The sequence below is a fragment of the Canis lupus genome, chromosome 20 (genome assembly GCF_011100685.1).
Source record: "Canis lupus familiaris isolate Mischka breed German Shepherd chromosome 20, alternate assembly UU_Cfam_GSD_1.0, whole genome shotgun sequence".
Taxonomy (NCBI): Eukaryota; Metazoa; Chordata; class Mammalia; order Carnivora; family Canidae; genus Canis; species Canis lupus.
This window is the reverse complement of record NC_049241.1, coordinates 44066368-44085726: the sequence shown is the minus strand read 5'-3', so window position 1 is coordinate 44085726 and position 19359 is coordinate 44066368. Positions and strand designations below refer to the sequence as shown.

Sequence of the window (19359 nt, the reverse complement as noted above, 5' to 3'; positions counted from 1 at the left end):
AGCTCCCACCGGCTCCAACTTCTCTTGCAGTCAAAGAAGCAAAGGTAATAAGGGAATTCTACAACCAATTCTGGCAAAATGCTAATCCCAGCAACCATGGTCATCTTTTGTGAGAGTGTTAGAGTGTTTCTTCCCTCACACAATGCCTCTGATATTGGAACATGGAAAGAGGTGGCATATGATGAATGATCTTCTGTACTTGGACCCAGTGACTCAAGAAAAAAAACCCAAATGACTCCAGCTATAGGGAAGGTCTCAATGGCTCATGGTTTCTTTCTGATTCTGTTGCATCCCCTAGGGTGTCCCCTACGTCCTTCCCTCAGGGGGACACCAATGGAGCATGTACACGGGACCCAGGAGTCTTTTCTTTTCTTTTTTTTTAATTTTTATTTATTTATGATAGTCACACACACACACAGAGAGAGAGAGAGGCAGAGACACAGGCAGAGGGAGAAGCAGGCTCCATGCACCGGGAGCCCGACGTGGGATTCGATCCCGGATCTCCAGGATCGCGCCCTGGGCTAAAGGCAGGCGCCAAACCGCTGCGCCACTCAGGGATCCCGCCAGGAGTCTTTTCTTATCAGGGTAATTTCATCTGATAGGCCAGAGGTTTCCCAAACTAACTCCACACTCACCTGGGGAGCCAGGAAACTACGCACACCCCCTAAATGGTTGCAGAGATTAGAGAATCAGCATCTTCCTACCTGACATGGAAACTGGTTTGATCCAGTCTTGGTCAGTGGCAGTTGTTGTTAGTAATGGACAGTTTCTGAGCCTTAATTCCTGGGTACAGGAGCTGCTGCTGCTGTGAAAACCCCATCAAGCCACAGGCTGGGTGCCCCAGCAATGCCCCCAGCATCCCCACCTGCAGCCCATCGAAATTCTTCCCTCCCACAGCTTGGAATAGCTCTGCCAAACCTAACCTTCTGGAACTGCCATTCCTTACCCACTCTCCTGCTTCTGGTTCCAGAGGCAGAGTCCCTCCTATCAAGATCTGTAAACTGTAAAGAACCCAAGAGTAACTCTTTTGTGCTCTGTGGGCCATGTGGTCTCTTGTCACTACTGCTCAGTCACTGTTCTAGCACTAAAACAGCTCCAAACAAGAATAAACAAATAAGCAGCTGTATTTCAATAAAACTTTACCAACGCTGGTCTGATGACTGACCCCTGCTCCAGAATATGCATGTCATGGAGCCTAACATGTATTTGAGGAAGAACCTGGATGCATGCAGGTCCAAGTAGGCTAATACCACTGTATTACTGCCTTCAAATGCTCCTTTCCTCTGGGCCCCCTCTTGATTCTTCTCCCTTCTTCTGTGGGTGCACTACTGAGGATTTTAGCTTGGCTAGGTCAGTTTGTATCTAGATCAGGGCTCTTTAAAACGTGGTGTCTGATTTGTCACCTGTCCATGGAGAGGCCAACACAGACACAAAGGGCTACATGCAGAAACTTTTATAGCAATGTGGTGGAGTAATTTTGTCTGTTGAATCTAATGAGACTTTTAGGCTTATTATTTTGTATGTCCACTTTACTTTCCCTTTTCTTTTCCCAGAACTTCATCCTGCTTGTATTTCACACTGGTACTGGGTGGTAGTGAGCCAAAACCCTTCTTAAGGCCAGAGCAGACTGAGCCTGGGTCACTGCCAGAAGCTTTGGCATGGCTCTGAGATGCCTCAGTCCCAGATCCAAGCTCTGGGGTCCCAGAAGAACAGTCCAGAAGTAACCCTCTAGGGGAGTAAACCCTATATTTGCAGGATTCCTGCCTCTCTGTGCATCATTACTGTCATCAGTGTTGGGGCAGAGATTGTGCTGTCCCCTGGAAAGACCCTGTGGAATTTTCCTGGGTCCTAAAGACAAGAAACTGAGGAAAAGCCCTGTGTGCAGTAAAAAGGCTCACTCTATGAGCTCCCATCAAGGGGATGGAGAGATGCTAAATGAGGACCAGAACAGCGTTTTAAAGAAGAGTGATCCATTTCCACAAGAAGACCCATTTACAGGGGAGGCAGGTCCCTCTAACTTTGAGAATGCCTAGCGACATAGTAAATGCGGCAGAAACACAGGCTGTGGGTGCCATGCTGGATTTTGGGAGTGAAGGAGTTCAGGCAAGTCTGCACAGAGGAGGAAGACCAGGTTCCCGGGCCCAGGAAGCCAAGGCAGTAGTATGGGAACAGGAGTGGGGTTTCTGAGCACCTGGGGCAGGTACCCAGAGTGGCCATGGATATGACAGGTTGGGAGAGGCCTAATGGATGCAGGGGCACCTGTTCATGCAGGAGGGTACTGGGTGGTGTGAGGAGGTGGCATGGAGGTGAGGGAGAGCAGGTCTGTGGGATGACCAGCAGGATGCCCTGGGAGCCTACACACTGAAAGAAGGTGAGAGGCAAGAGCAGGAGGTGGCCCGACTCTCCCAAGAGAACCCAAATGTGCCACATCCTTCAGAATCTGGCCCTGAGAAGCTCCCTGTCATCCTCCATTTCAGCTAACTCCCCACACCCACTCACTCCAATATGGCTTCTCTCTGGCCTGGAGCACCAAGCTATTCCTCCCTCTGAGACTCCTTCCCAGCAAGGAAGGGAAGATGTGCCATTAGGTAGGAAGAGAGGCACTTCTACCCACAGCCCCGAAGCTGCACGTCTGTCTCTATTATCATTGTGTGAAACTGACCTGCTCATTAAAGACCATCACTGGTTGCTGTCATCACCCCAGCTCCTTGGAACACACCTGGCTTCACAGAATCATGTTCCAGAAATAGGAACTTCTGCTAAGAAACCTCTCCCCAAAGATCATCAGGCCATTTTATGGCTACCAGCCTCTCAAGGAAGACCACTGGGGCTTCCTTCTTCAACAAACTGCTCATGGAAGAGACCCAGAAAAAACCACACTCACCATAGAGAGACCTTAAGACAGGAGCTCATAAGGAAATCACGACCCAGCCTGACTCGTGTAAAGATGCATGACTGTCTAACTAAATGACCAGCAACCTGAAGCTAGCAGCATCTATGTATATATATGTATGTGCATAAATATATGAATCATGGCCCAGAGGATTTATTTTTGCATACAGGTGCTGTCAAACTGTCAGTGTAAATAATCAGTGTAAATGAAAATCTATCAGTGTAAATAATTTCAACCACCTAAAGGAGAAAAACTATCACTCAAAAGCTACAAAAAGAAAAAAAAATCAATTAAAACAATACCTACTAATGATCAAAATCATTAGCAAACCGGGGTGCCTGGCTGGCTCAGTCAGTGGAGCTTGCAACTCTTGATCTCAAGATTGTAAATTCCAGCCCCATGTTGGGTGAAGAGATCACTTAAAAATAAAATCTTTAAAACAAAACAAAACAAAACATGGATAGAACCCTTAGTAGACCATGGATAGAAAGAATCCTTCTTTTTTTTTTAAGATTTTATTTATTTATCCACAAGAGACACACAGAGAGAGGCAGAGGCACAGGTAGAGGGAGAAGCAGGCTCCCCACAAGGAGCCAATGCGGGACTTGATCCCAGACCCCAGGATCACTCCCTGAGCCCAAGGTAGATGCTTGACCGCTGAGCCACCCAGGTGTCCTTAATTTATTTATTTATTTGAAGATTTTATTTATTTGAGAGAGAGCAAGAGAGAGAAAGAACACGAGTGAGGAAGGAGCAGAGGGAGATGAAGAAGGAGAAGCAGATTCTTCACTGAGCAGGGTTCAATCTCAGGACGCTGAGATCATGATCTGAGCTGAAGGCAGAAGCCTAACTGACTGAGCCACCCAGATGCCCCCAAGGGTCCTTTTATATTCTTGTTTCCCTGGAAATAAGAGTCCTGAGTTTTTAACTCTAAGTGAGGACACTTTTGAATACAGCCTGTTGGTCTTGAGAACTGCCTGCATTTACCTGTGAGGCAATGTCCCCTAGGTCAGTCCATTTAAGCAGTACTCTAGATAAATCCTCATTGTAAGAAACAGAACATTCTCAGTCCTATAGAGCCTTATTGAGACCATTCCTAACAAACACTCATCTGAAATCATGGCTACTATGCACACTAGATATTCATCAAACTGAGGGAGAATAACATTGTGCAAATTCCCATAATTTCTAATTAATCCTTAATTAGCCTAAGTGCTGAAAGTGCTCAACCAAATATGCAAATTATTTTTCATTTCAGTATACTTACACACAGTTTGGTAATAAACTACTTTATGAAGTAAAAATGATACGCGGTTTGTTTAGGTTTATTTTCCTTGCACGTAACAACAAGGCAAAAGGAAAAGACAGCAAAACACTGTAATGAAAAACACAGCCAGGTAAAAGATCTAGAAAATTAGTCCATGCTCTCCTATAAGGCTCTGAGAACAGTTAATAGCAATAGCTAAAAAAACAACACTTATAGGTGATTTCTGTCTACGTTAGACAATTTCATTTCTCATCCAAAGAAATTCTCTAATTTCAACTGAACACATACCACATGTGAGCCATGGGGAAAGACCTAGAAGCTTCCAGAGCTGGGTGCCATTGTCCAAAGTGTGACCTTTATTTTGCCAAATCCCACACAGGTGACTAGCCTGGTAATATATACATCAACCATGTCCTACCCAATTTTCCAGGCTGGGAATCAGTCTTTTAGATCAGCCAATGTCCTAATCACCCTAAAAGGTATTATTCCAGGAACTGATGTTAAGTTCTAAGTGACAAGACAAAGGAACATTTTTCTGTCAAAAAAAAAAAAAAAAAAAAAAGGTCACTTTCATGCCATGACCAAGTTCACTGATATATACCATGAGCGCTTGGCTCATGGTCCACACTGTGGACACACCTGCGCTTTGGGCGGCTGGCATTCAAGGCTGGGAATCAGAAAACAAACCAGAAAAAAAAGTATAGGATCATTTTAGTCAATGGCCAAACTGTAGGAAAAAACCTGAACGGGGTAATAGATTCTGCAAGAAAGTGCTGCTTTACAAGAATCTGTGTACATACTAAGGCCTTAAAGTTCCTAGCTCACTCTTTATTGGAGGTATATACTTACAACCAAAAGCCCTCAGTTCTTGAGCTTTTTAAAAGGTTTTATTATTATTTTTTAAGATTTTATTTATTTATTTATGAAAGACACAGAGAGAGGCAGAGACATAGGCAGAGGGAGAAGCAGGCTCCCTGCAGGGAGCCCGAGGTGGGACTTGATCCCAGGACTCCAGGACCACGACCTTGAACCAAAGGCAGACACTCAACCGCTGAGCCACCAGGCATCCCAGATTTTTATTAGTTTTAAGGAATCTCTACACCCTATGTGGGGCTCAAACCTACAACCCTGAGATCAAGAGTGGAATGTTCCACTGACTAAGCCAGCCAGGTGCCCTGAGCTATTTCTATAACAGCTTTACTGAGATATAATTCATGTGACATACAACCCACCCATTTAAAGTGAATAATTCAGTGCTTTTCAGTACATTCATAAGGTTGTACAGCCACCACCACTACCTAACATTTTCACCACCCCCAAAAGAAACTCTGTCCTCGTTAGCTGTCACTCCCTGTTCCCTTGCCCCTCAGCCTCTGGCAGCCACTAATCTTTATCTGTCTATTCTGGACACTTCATATAAATAGAATCATAGAATATGTGGTCTTTTGTGTTTGGCTTCTCTCACTCCATAAAGTTTCTTTTTTTTTTTTTTTTCTCCATGAGTTTCCAAGGTCCATCCCCGTTATAGTGTGTGTCAGTGTGTTGTTCCTTTTCATGGCTGAGTAATACTCCACTGTACGGGTGGACCACATTTTGGTTTCTTCAGTCATCATGGACATTGGGTTTCTTTCCTAATACCTGATTTATATATTTATATATATATAAATATATATATATATAAATATATATATATATAATTATCTATCTATCCAATAAAACTTTCCCACTGTTCTAGACTTACGCTAATGAAAGCCACCAGCCACAAGTGGCTACTAAGCACTTGAAATGTGACTAGTGTGGCTAAAGGATGCCTTCTTTAATTATAATTAATTTAAATATAAAAGTAAATGGTAAGAGGTGGCATATGGGAAGGACCACAGCTCTAGTCTACAGTTGCACAGGAGAGACAGGCTGATCAGACTCCGAGCCTTGGGGTGCTAGCTCAGTCAGTGGAGCATGTGACTCTTGATCTCGGGGCTATAAGTTCAGGCCCCAGGTTGGGTAGGGAGCCCACTTAAAATATAAATTAATCAATCGATCAATCACAATTGATAATGGCCTAAAGACTAATTAATTGTTGGGATAAGCCCAACCATAAGGCTGGACCTACCGATCATGAATTTGCAATTGCAACAGACCCAACTAGCTGATGAGGAAGGAAAACAAAGGTAAAAAAGCTGCTGGATTACTCAAGCCTGACAGCTCCTAGCCAGGCAATGAGCAGTATGGTCAGAAAATAACAAGGTGTTCCCTTATGTTATCCATTATTTACATTTACTCCTCTGAAAGGCAGCCATCTGTGCTGGCCCAAGAACAAGGCTAGCCAAGCCAGGTCTCTAGGACTTCTGATTCCTCAAGAGACAGAAAGCACAGGACTGATCAAACCAGGTATAGATGTGAGCTTGAGACCAGCACAGGGGACAGTGACAGTGCAGAGAAGACAAAGCAGGTCCTTCTGAGTCAACTGCCCAAACACCGGGTGGCTTTTCAGGGCACTTCCTATGTACACCAGGTCTAAGCTGCCTGCTCATCCACAATCCAAGATCCAATGCTTTTACAGGAAGCTGGCACTCAGTTCATTTGGAGGCAAACCCTGACCCAACCAGTGTGTAAGAATGTTCCTGTTCTGGTGCTAAATGTCACCTTTGGAATGCAGGCTGTCTCTGAAGTCATCAACACGACATGCCTAAAATCCAAACAATTCTCAATTCTGTAATGCATCTAGCCCCAAGGGTTTCAAGAAAGGGATTGGGCCAGTATTTTGTCCTCCCAGCCAAATTAAAAACTCTCCAAAAGTGGTTTGTTTTCTTAGGACAGCTCTTCTAGACACCAAGAACAGCTGTTTCAAGGGAAGGATTCAGGGGGAAGGGTTCACTCCTAGGGGGTCCTTGGCCTTCAGAGACCTCTGCAGGCAGGGATGCCCAAGACACCCCTGACCTGGAAGATATGCCAGCATCCCTCCCATAGGCCAGAGGAGACAGTAGAAGGCAGTGAGGAAGTGAGATAGTGCTTCCAGGTATGTCTGCCAACACAGGGTTTACACACAGGATGGCTTTCTTTTCAGGATGATATGAACAATAGCCTTGTGTTCTAAGTCAGGCCCCAGACAATCATTCTGAACCTCATAAAATGAACAGGATGAAAAAGATTTCAATTAATAGGTATCAGTCACCAGGAACAGTTCTTCATTAACAAAAACCTAAGGTACATGGCACTGTGTGCCAGGTACCAGGACAGTCCTAGAACACAGCACATCCTAGACTCTGAGCTCACTGGAGGGGACAGGTAAAGGCCCAGAGCCATCATGAATGCAGTGAGGGCACTGGATACAGAAACAGCACTTGGGCTGGTGGATGTAGGCTGTGAGGCAGGGAGGGTTCCCTTTCTGAGCCAGGACAGGGTGTGGAAGGCAGCACGCAGCTTGGCTGTGGGCTACTGAGGTGCTCCTGCTCTCTCCAGAGGTTCAATCTGCTTATCTATAAAACAAGAGTAAAGTAAGAGGCTGCTAGAAGGGTGGGACAATAATGCCAGGAAGCTCTGAGCTGCCTGACTGCAACCCCTGCTCCAACAATGCCCACTGGACTTTAAATGTTCTACACAGGTTTTGGTCTTTACCCTAAAGGCCTGTTGCAGACTTTAGCCAGAGGGGAATGTGAGGAATGTGGGTTAAATCAAGAAGCAGATATGCTTTGTTCCTGCATGAGGAGTCCCCGCATAGAGTCAGTCTCTCAGGATCATCAATAAGGTGGTGACCCATTGGATCAGGACCCTGAATAGTTTTCTATGGGCTAATACTGGATCATTCCCATCACAAGATTGGGAGAAGCTGAAGCAGAACTGAGATCTTGTTTACTTTCCTGCCACTCACATGTTGGATCCACAGCACTCCCACAGCTGTACTTCCTATTGATGAGAAAAGACACTTGGCCACAATGAACTTGACAACTCAGCCAGCCCATGTGGAGCCCAGCTTATGGCAATTGCAGATGGCCTACACTTTTCAAGGCTGAGCAATGCTGCCCCATTCCTGTGCTACCACGCCCCAAAACGCATTATGCAGTCCAACATTTGAGCCAGTTGGTAGAAAGGAAATCTGATTTTCTAAAGAATGCCCAGATCTGATGTGTGTGCGTTTTGCTCTGAGCCCCATGACTTCCTTGGGATTTAGCCTGGGGCAATTCAGAAGCCCCAAGCATGGCCTTTGCAGCCTGGAGGGATGGGACAGATGACAGCATGGGTTTAAATGGATACCGTAGCTTGTCCTGGTGGCAGTAAGTATCAATCCTTTCTTATTCTCCTCAAACTGATGAGTTTGAAGGTGATGGACAGTTGTACTCATTTTTACATATACAGAATCAGATGGAGCAAAAAAGATGTGCCCAGACTGCACACCCATAGCTCTCAAGAAAGGCTCTAGGAAAAAGGTCATCAAGAACTATAGCTTTCGGGATCCCTGGGTGGCTCAGCGGTTTAGCACCTGCCTTTGGCCCAGGGCGCAATCCTGGAGTCCCGGGATTGAGTCCCACATCAGGCTCCCGGCATGAAGCCTGCTTCTCCCTCCTCCTGTGTCTCTGCCTCTCTCTCTCATTATGTCCATCATAAATAAATAAATCTTTAAAAAAAAAAAAAGGACTATAGCTTTCTGAGACAATGGTTGCTTATATTACTCTTTTAAAAAATTATTATTATTAGAGAGAGAGACAGAGAGGGAGGGGCAGAGGGAGAGGGAAAAACAGTCTTAAGCAGGCTCCACACCCAGTGCAGTGCCCAACATGGGGCTAGATCTCACTATAGGGAGACCATGACCTGAGCCAAAATCAAGAGTAGGATGCTTAACCAACTGAGCTACCCAAATGCCCCTTAAAGATTGTTTTTATGGATCCCTGGGTGACTCAGCCATTTAGCTCCTGCCTGCGGCCCAGGGTGTGATCCTGGAGTCCCGGGATTGAGTCCCCCATCGGGCTCCCTGCATGGAGCCTGCTTCTCCTTCTGCCTATGTCTCTGCCTCTCTCTCTCTCTCTGTGTCTCTCATGAATAAATATATAAAAATCTTAAAAAATAAAAAATAATAAAATAAAAAGTTAAACAAGCAACCTATGAGAACAAATGTAGACCACTCAAACTATAATGACTTGGTAAGCCAAGTAGAATAAAAGCTTCTTGGTTACAAAGTGCACTCACAGGTAAAAGAACCAGGAATGAAATACAACCCAGGCTGGCTTTTATGAAAAAGGAAAGTGATGGTAAAGGCAACAGATACAATGTTGGCTGCTACCTGGGTTGGAAACAACACCATGGAGATCCATCATGAAGTGTTTCTTTGAAGTAACATGGGTCCCCACAAATCTCGGTCCCACCAAATGACTGAGCGGATCCCAACCAAAGTGTGAAAGTCACAGATGATGAAGAAAGACTGAGGAACCGTCACAGATCAGAGGAGACTAAGGAAACAGGGATGACTAAATGCACTGTGGGAGGCTGGACCAGAAAAAGGGCATTAGGGTAGAGACTGGGGAAATCTGAATAAAGCCTGTTGTTCAGCTAAAGAGCACTGTACTAAGGTCAGTGTCCTGGTTTTGATCATTGCTCTGTGGTTCTGAAGGTGTTGACATGAGAGGAAGCTGGGAGAAGGGTACAGGAGAACAAACTGTACTATTTTTCGAATTTTCTGCATATCTAAAATTGATTCAAAATAGTTTTTTTTTTTTTTTTTTTTTTTTTAACAAAAGGATTTGCAGTGGCAGAACCTTCCATGGGGATTACTCTGGATACTTAAAACAAATAAAACAAAATCGTCATCATTCTACTTTTCTAATTCTATCATCTTTTCCTTTTCCAAAACAACTGAATGCCACAGTGCCTCTTAGGTCTTGCTTAAGAACAATGCAGCTGCTTGTTACTCACTGGCAACAGTATTTCTCCAGTTACAAACTGCAAAATAAATGGATGTGATACACCAGAAAATGGCACTGACAAGACAGAAAGGAAGAATCTTAACCATCCGCTGCCAGAGAGAAATGTGACAGGCAAGATGGCCCATGACACACATCTGAGTCACGACCAGAGGTGCATCATTGTCATGGTACTGGAGCCATAAAATATGTCTCTCAACAGCCTACCTGTCTTTTCCTTGATCTCACAGAGCACACTGAAGAGAGCTGGCTTCATCCGATGGCAATTCAGAGCATGCTTTCTGAAAGAGAAGCAATAGAAGAGGCTGTTGAAAAAGAGAAGTTATCCTATCCACAAGAGTAAAGACCCTTCATATTACCTCTGCCAGTTCTTTTTTTTTTTTTTTTTTTTAAGATTTTATTTATTTGAGAGAGAGAAAGCATGAGTAGTGGGAAGAGAGAAAAGCAGACTCTCCACCAAGCAGGGAGCCCAATGTGGGGCCCCATCCCAGGACCCTGGGATCATGACCCAAGCTGAAGGCAGATGCTTAACAGACTGATCTACCCAGGCACCCTGCCTCTGCCAGTTCAGTTGAAAGTCGCTCTTCTTGGGGATCCCTGGGTGGCTCAGCGTTTTAGCATCCAGGGCGTGATCCTGGGTTCCCAGAATCGGGTCCCGCATTGAGCCCCTGCATGGAGCCTGCTTGTGTCTCTGTCTCTGTCTCTGTCTCTGTCTCTCTCCGTCTCTCATGAATAAATAAATAAAATCTTTAAAACAAAAAGTCGCTCTTCTGAAGTTACAGTATAGAAGCATGTCATACAAATTCCATTTTGCAAAATTCAAGGAGCAATATACAAATACTCAAAACATTTGCCTTTATACGTAGAATTTTATTTTTATTTTTAAAGATTTATTTATTTATTCATGAGAGACATAGAAAGAGAGTCAGAGACATAGGTAGAGGGAGAAGCAGACTCCCCTGCAGGAAGCCCAATGTGAGACTTAATCCCGGGATCCGGGATCATGTCCTGAGCAGAAAGCAGATGCTCAACCACTGAGCCACCCTACATGTAGAATTTTAAACAATGCAAATTTAAATAATGCACGTAAGTCATCAAGAGCTATGAACTTTCAAGGTCTGTGTTCACACTATTGCCCTGTAGCAGCACTTTGATGCATAAGCAGAAACCCCAGCCATCCTACCCCAGTGTCGTGAGACATTAATTTAGTAGCTGTTTACTGAACGGCCACCATGTGCCATATATCATTCTAGTGTCACAGGTACAGACAGATAAGGTGCCTACCCATGTGGTAGTTAAGACAGAGGGAGTGAGAGACACCAAACACAAACACAAACACAAGACAACCATGAGCCATGGCAGGTGCTTTGTGGCAACAAACCAGAGTGATGGCTAGGTTTATTAGAGTTTGCATGTGTCTGATGTGACATCAAACCTGAGACTGGAATAACAAGGTAAAGTCAGGCAGGAAAAGACAAGCTGAAGAGAGTAATAATTTAGGTAGAGGAAATAGCCAGTGCAAAGGCAAAGTGAGAATACACTTGGCTTTTTTTTTTTTTTAAGATTTTATTTATTCATTCATGAGAGGCACAGAGAGAAAGGCAGAGACACAGGCAGAGGGAGAAGCAGGCTCCTGGCACAGAGCCGGATGCGGGACTTGATCCAGGACCCCGGGATCATGACCTGAGCCAAAGGCAGATGTTCAACCACTGAGTCACCCAGGCATCCCAACACACTTGGCTTTTTAAGAGCCCAGGATGTGTAAAGGGTGAGGGAGAGAGCCATGAGGTAAAGTTAGACAAGGGGCCACCTAGAAGAGACTTGGCAGTCAGGGGAATTACTCTGGCTTTTGTTTGCCTGTGATGAGAACAGTGGTCTGCAGAAGAATGGCTCCCCAAGATGTCCATGTACTGATCCTCAGAGCAAGTTCCAAGGGAAAAAAGAACTCTGTGGATGTGACTAAGGTTAAGGACCCTGAGTTGGGGAGATCATCCTGGATTACTTAGATGGGCCCAATCTAATCACACAAGTCCTTAAAAGTGGACAACTTCTTCTAGCTATGGTCAGAGAGAGATGGTGACATGGAGACACTATGCTGTTGGCCCTGAAGATGGAGGAAGAAAGGACAAGCCAAGGAATGCAGTTGGCGTCAACAAGCTGGAAATGGACTCTTCCTCTATTGCCTACAGGAGAAAGGCAGCCCTTTGAAAACCTTGATGTTAGCCCAGAGAGACTCATGTTGTACTTATAACCTACAGAAATGGAAGACAATAAATAAATGTGTGCTTTTTAAAGCTGCTATTATTTGTTATAGTGGCAACAGAAAACCATTACAGGGAGCAATGAAATTTTACAGAGTAGTTATCACATGACATAAATTAGATTTTTTTATTAGTGTTGATTTTTTGAGATGTAATTCATATACCATAAAATTCACTCTTAAAAGCACACATACAATTCAGTGGCTATGAGGGTTCCAATTGCTCCATATCCTCACCAACACTTGCTATTGTCTTTTTCATTATAGCCACACAGCGGGTGTTGAGATAGTAGCTCATTGTGGTTTTGGTTTTCATTTCTCTAAAGACTAATGATACTGAACATTTTTTCATGTGTTTATCAGTCATTCTTCTTTTCTGGGGAAATGTCTATTCAAATACTTAAATACTTTGCTCATTCTTCAATGGGGCTGTCTTTTTATTGTTGAATTGTAAGAGTTCTTTATATATTCTGGATACTAGCTAGACTCTTATCAAATACATGACTTGCAAATCTCTTCTCCCATTATGTGAGTTGTTTTTACTTTCTTGATAGTGTCCTTTGAAGCACTGAAGTTTTTCTTTTTTTTTTTTTTAAAGAGTTTATTTATGAGAGAGAGAGAGAGAGAGAGAGAGAGAGAGGCAGAGACACAGGTAGAGGGAGAATCAGGCTCCATGCAGGGAGCCTGACGTGGGACTCGATCCCGGGTCTCTGGGATCACACCCTGGGCTGAAGGCGGCACTAAACCACTGAGCCACCTGGGCTGCCCAAGTTTTTCATTTTAATAAAATCCAATTTATCTATTCTTTGTTTTGGTGCTTGTGCTTTAGGCATCATATCTAAAAACCCATTGCTTAATTCAAGGTTACGAAGATTTATGCCTGTGTTTCCTTCTAAGAGTATTACAGGATTAGATCTTACACTTAGGTATTTGATCTATTTGAGTTACTTTTGTATATGATGTTAGTTAAGGGTTCAAAGTCATTCTTTTGCATGTGCAGATCCAGTTTTTCCAGACCATTTGTTGAAGGGACTATTCCTTCCCCACTGAATGGTTTTGGCACCCTTGTAGAAAATCAATTGATCATATATATGTGAGTTCATTTCTGCATTTTCAACTCTATTCCATTGATCTATTTACTTATCTTTAAGTGAATTGCATTTTATTTTTTATTTTAAAGATTTATTCACCTATTCATGAGAGAGAGAGAGAGAGAGAGAGAGAGAGGGGCAGAGACACAGGCAGAGGGAGAAGCAGTCTTCTCATAGGGAGCCCGATGTGGGACTTGATCCAGGATCCAAGGATCATGCCCTGAGCCAAAGGCAGATGCTCAACCACTGAGACACCCAGGTATCCTTATTTATTTATTTTTAAAGATTTTATTTATTTATTCATGAGAGATACAGAGAGGCAGAGACATAGGCAGAGGGGGAAGCAGGCTCCCTGCAGGGAACCCGATGCAGGACTCCATCCCAGGATCCTGGGATCATGCCCTGAGCCAAAGGCAGACGCTAAACCACTGACCCACCCAGGAGCCCCTTGAATTGCCTTTTTTTTTTTTTTTTTTTTTTAGTTGCATTTTTAAAAGATCACTGTGGCTGCTCTGAGACCAAAATGGAAGGCAAGGGGTGGAACCAGGAACACAGTCTGGAGGCTACTATAGCTGGAATGGTCCAGAAATGCTGCTGGCTTAGTTTAGAGTTATGGAAGTAGACAAAAAGTAGATACATCTTGGGGCACCTGGCTGGCCCAGTCAGTAGAATATGCGACTTGACCTTGACATCCTAAATTTGAGTCCCATATTGGGCGTGATGCCTACTTAATGAAAAAAGGAAAAAAAGGTAGATAGATCTTTTACTTCTGTGATGGAATCAACAGGACCTCCTGATAATGTGGTGTGAGATTTTGGGGACAGAGGAGATTCAAGAATAACTACTAGTTTTAGGCCTGAGCAACCCAATGAAAGGAGATATCATTAACTACTATAGGGGTGACTGGAGGGCAGCAGGTTTAGGGAAGAAGGGTCTGGAAAACAGAGCTGTGTTTTGATCAGGTTAACTTGAGATATCCTATGAGCTATCCAAAAGGAGGTATGAGGTAGGTAGCCAAGCACATGGACATGGACTCAAGGTTGGAGATAAGCAGTAAAAAGATGGGGAGTCTTGGGCATAGAGATGGCACTTTAGGTCACAAGACTTGAGGAAATCACCACAAGAGAGTATACATAGAGAGAGGTCCAGGCCCCAGGCCCATGGACTTATAGAAGTCAAGAAAAGCCTACAGAAGAGACTGGGACTGAACTGCCACTGAGGAGAAACCAAGAAAAGAGTTTCAAGGAGAGAAGAGCAATCTGTGAGAAATGCTTCTTAGAGGCTAAGCAAGAGAAGAACCCAGAAGAGACCATGGAATTAGCAACATGGAGGTCACTAGTGACTCAGCAGAGGGAGGAGAAGGGTGGGATAGAATGAGTGGAGGAGGGTAAGTGGAAGCAGCCAACCACAAACTCTTTGATCATAAAGGAGAGTAAAGAAATGCAGGAGGTGCTAAAATAAAAGGTGTTTATTTTTTTATTTTTTAAAGATCTTATTTATTTATTCATGATAGACACAGAGAGAAAGAGAGAGAAAGAGAGAGAAAGAGAGAGAAGGGCAGAAACACAGACAGAGGGAGAAGCAGGCGCATACCAGGAGCCCGACATGGGACTCAATCCCAGGACCCCAGGATCATGCCCTGGTCCAAAGGCAGGCGCTAAACCACTGAGCCACCCAGGGATCCCCCAATAAAAGATGTTTAATCATGTTTTTTGTTTATTTACCATGCTGCTCTAATGTTCATAAGAATTATTACTTAATTTCTGCTAGACAGCTGGAGCATTATGGACCTTCTTTCCTGCCTCACAGTCATGTTATATACAGCAAAGTCTTCCCCTCTTCCTCCCTTCCTCCTTTTCCTTTCCTTAAGTAGACTCCAGGCCCAGCGTGTAGCCCAATATGGGGGTTGAACTCACAACCCTGAGATCAAGACCTGAGCTGAGATCAAGAGTCAGACGCTTAACCAACTAAGCCACCCAGGCAAGTGTAAGACTCTGATGGGTGGCTTGCCCCATTCTGGAGTCCTTACTCCTTTTTTTTTTTTTTTTTTTTTTTGGAGTCCTTACTCCTTCCCCTGTTCCCTTTAAAGCATTTACTATGACTGGTCTGGGCATGAGGAAGGCCTCAACTTACTGGTTTCAGAAACTCTAGGCCCGTACCATACTTGGCACACTAGCTGAGCAAAGACTCGTTGAACTGAAGAAGAGGTAGAAGCTAGAGATGTCAAAATGGCAGAGAATAGAAACAAAAAGTTTGAAGGCAGAGTTCTGATGTCTCCAGACTTAAACTTGGACAAATAGAGAAGTCAAAAATTGGGGTGAAAACCGCTGGGTTGCACCATCAAAGAAGGTAGCAGAAGCCAAGAGAATCACAGAGGTCTGTTGGGAGCCCCTCGTCTTGGTCTCTTTCTAAAGCCGAGGACACAGTGGGCACTCATCCACTCTAGGAATGAGGAAAAGTGTTAAGGGGTTTAATAGTGCTGCATGAGAAGAGAGAAGTAAGATCAAAAAGGATAATGGCCAAAGGACACTAGAATTGGGCAGGAGGGGGTTATGGAAAAAAAGGGAAAACTGCTTTAGTTTGAAAGAACAGGAGCCCTCAAACCCCTGGAGGGCTCAATCTGAAAGACAGGTTATAAATGAGTGTCTCAAGACATTTCTGAAGAATAGATGGTAGACAGGAGGTAATGACTATTGAGCTTTCTTTGGACCAGGACCAATACCTTAGAAAGGTTTGAATACTTTGAGAAGTACTTATACAAGGAACAGAATAAACTTTATGCTCACTCCTTGCTTGGCAAGGAATTCAAGGCCATGCTCCATTAGACAGCAGCTAAGGCAAGTAGTCACCCCATCTGAGTTCCCCTTTGAAAGCTGTGCCCTCCACTGTGCCTGATGGAGCCCCATTGCCATGTCTTCATGCCCCCTGCCTTCCATGCACACATGCTTGCCCCAGCCAAGACTGTGGTGCCTTCTTTTTCTGCCTGGGCAAAGCTTTGCGTCCAGATGCATGGTCATCTCTTTGGGGTATGCTCGTGTCCCCCCGCCTCATTTAGCTAGATTCTAGGGTCTTAGCATCCACACTCATCTTGCTGCTAGGTGGCCTCCCTCAATCTTGACTAATTCCTTGTTTGGCTAATTCCTTGTCACACTTTCTCTGCCCACCCCCCTAACCATCCCCCCCCCCCCCACACACACACTACCATAGCACTCTCCTATGTCTGCTGATCCTGAAACCGTGAGCTTTCGGGAATCATTGCTGCATCCCCGGGCCTGGCACAAAACGAAGTTTTACTGAGTAAATGAGATTAAATCTGTAAGAATGAAACTTTAAAAACATCTTTAGCTTTATCCCAACTGTCCAGTTTCTCATAGCGCCTATAATCACCTTCTAGCTCCTATGAGCACGAAGTGATGTCATAGTCTAGTAAACCAGGTGTGGGGGTGGTGGCAATCTCTGGGAAAATCAGGGAAGGTGGCAGGTCAGCACCAGCGTTTCAGAGAACAGAGTCAAATCTCTGTCCAACCACTTCCTAGTTGTCTGACTTCAGGCAAGTTCTTACTCAGGTCCAGCTCTTCATCTAGAAACTATGTGAAGAACCATCCACTTTCTAGGGCTATTGGGAAGTTTAAATGAAGGAAAGCATTATTGTTTTCATTATTTTTAAAAAGTTTTATTTATTTACTTGACAGAGAGAGAGAGCAAGCGAGCCAAGCAAGGAGCATAGCAGAGGGAGAGGGAGAAGCAGACTCCCCTGCTGAGCAGGGAGCCTAATGGGGGGCTTGATCCCAGGATCCTGAGATCATGACCTGAGCCAAAGGCAGACACTTAACCAACTCCCTGTGTCCCCATTGTTTTCATTATCATCAACCACTGTGTCGACAGAGGCACTCAGTAACTGTCACTAAAATGAAAGAGGGGTACTTACTTATTTGTGAAACTTTTCTAAAACACTGCATGTTGCTTTACTTAATAAAACTACTTCAAAAGGGATTTTGCTGTGACCCTAGCTAGATTTTAGATAGCTTTAGGAAACTGTATTAAAACCAACAAAATCCAACTCTTAGGAAAAACATTCCAAAGACCACAAGACTTTCCCTTTGGCACTAGACCAAGCCAAGCTAAGCTAAGCATGTTAACCCTAAGAGCAAAGCTAAAACCTATAAGTAGGCTAAGAACAGAGCGGTGGCACTAAGTTGACTGGGATCTAACAAACCTTTCTAAGGATGACGAAAAGAAAAAATTTAACTTTAATTCTACTTCCTAGGTTTGGACTAGTAGACCTTATCTTGCTAATACTATCTAGCTTTGGGGAAATTCCAAACCATAAATTCCTCCTCTGACTCCCCACATACTTTGAATAGGCATGCTGAAAGCTGAATGCTCACTGACATGCATTCCAGAACTGAAGTCCTAAATATGGGGACACAGACTTTTAGAAAAGGGGCACACCATTCAGTTGACAGTTTATGCCTTGCTACTTGAGTAAGTTCTAAGGATAGTCAAAGCCAGATCATCTCCCTTTAATAATTAGAATTTAGTCTGTATTACAGGCAATGTTAATCTGCAGAAATACTGGAGGAATTAAGTCAGTCATGTAAATTTCTACTCCTAGAAAGTATCTAACATGTTTCACATGTAAAAATCAAGTTAAAAAAGAAATTCAAAGAAATTTTTTCTTCCTAAGAAAAGCTATGACCGCCCTTGTCATACCTATTATGCTGCCTAAAAGTGAACTTCTATTTTTTTTTTTAAGATTCTATTTATTTATTCATGACAGAGAGAGAGAGAGAGAGAGAGGCAGAGACACAGGCAGAGGGAGAAGCAGGCTCCATGCAGGGAGCCCGACATGGGACTCAATCCCGGGTCCCCAGGATCAGGCCCTGGGCTGAAGGCAGTGTTAAACCACTGGGCCACCGGGGCTCCCCCTAAAAGTGAACTTCTAAATATAATCTTTTTAGTTTCAAGTATACCACCCCATATACCACACTGCTTGCTCCTAAACAGTTATGACAGTAATCATTATCCATCATCCCTTTATTCACTATATATAAAGGGTTTTTTCCTTAAAACCTATTCCCATTCCCTAGCAGTCATTTTCTATTGCATTCAAGTTATATAAACACAATGTTAGGCTGTGGTTTCATAGACACTATAAAGGAAATATAGAAACAACCTTGAAACTTCCACAATCTGATTTTTTTAGATTAAAAATGTAAACAGGGGATCCCTGGGTGGCTCAGCGGTTTAGCACCTGCCTTTGGCCCAGGGCGTGATCCTGGAGACCCAGGATCAAGTCCCATGTCGGGCTCCCTGCATGGAGCCTGCTTGTGTCTCTGCCTCTCTGCCTCTCTCTCTCTCTCTGTGTGTGTGTGTCTATCATGAATAAATAAATAAATAAAATAAAAAAATAAAAATGTAAACAGACCCTGAAACAACAGGGTCTTGTGGCCTCAAGCCAAGATTTTCATTAAGAGAAAAAAAAAATCAACGATTTTTTGAATTTTATTTTTTCATTTATAATTTTCTTCCTAAATTAAGTAAGCAAAACAATGCTAATAAGTGACCCTTGTGATTAACTTAAAACCTATTATGACTGCAAACACAACTCAGGCTTCAAGAAGATAAGTTTCATTTGTCAGATTAACCAACTACTAGGTGAACTGACTCATGAAAATTTAAATAAAAGGGATGCTATTATCTCCACTTTTGAGAGCCTGATGTCTCTAAGTGTGGTTTAGGATCATCAGCATTGGCACCTTTGGGAGCCTGTTAGAAATGTGGATTCTTGGGCCCCATTAGGCCCCACTGGGACCTGCTACATCAGAACTTGCATTGCAATAAGATTCCCGCAGAAATTTGCTGCATGTCCAGCCAGAGAACTGCTCTAAAGCACCACTGTCCAGTATTTTCTACAATTATGGAAATGTTCTCTA

At 43.7% G+C, this 19359-nt stretch overlaps 1 protein-coding gene across 4 annotated transcripts in view; it reads right to left on the bottom strand.

The window, feature by feature from the left end:
• Positions 1–19359, bottom strand: part of PBX4 (PBX homeobox 4) — a 36805-nt gene that overhangs the window by 13234 nt on the left and 4212 nt on the right. For all 4 annotated transcript variants that reach the window (XM_038566717.1, XM_038566720.1, XM_038566719.1 and 1 more), the window contains exon 2: positions 10280–10353. In XM_038566717.1, the coding sequence (XP_038422645.1) occupies positions 10280–10353 (74 nt within the window). The remainder of the gene's footprint in view (positions 1–10279; positions 10354–19359) is intronic.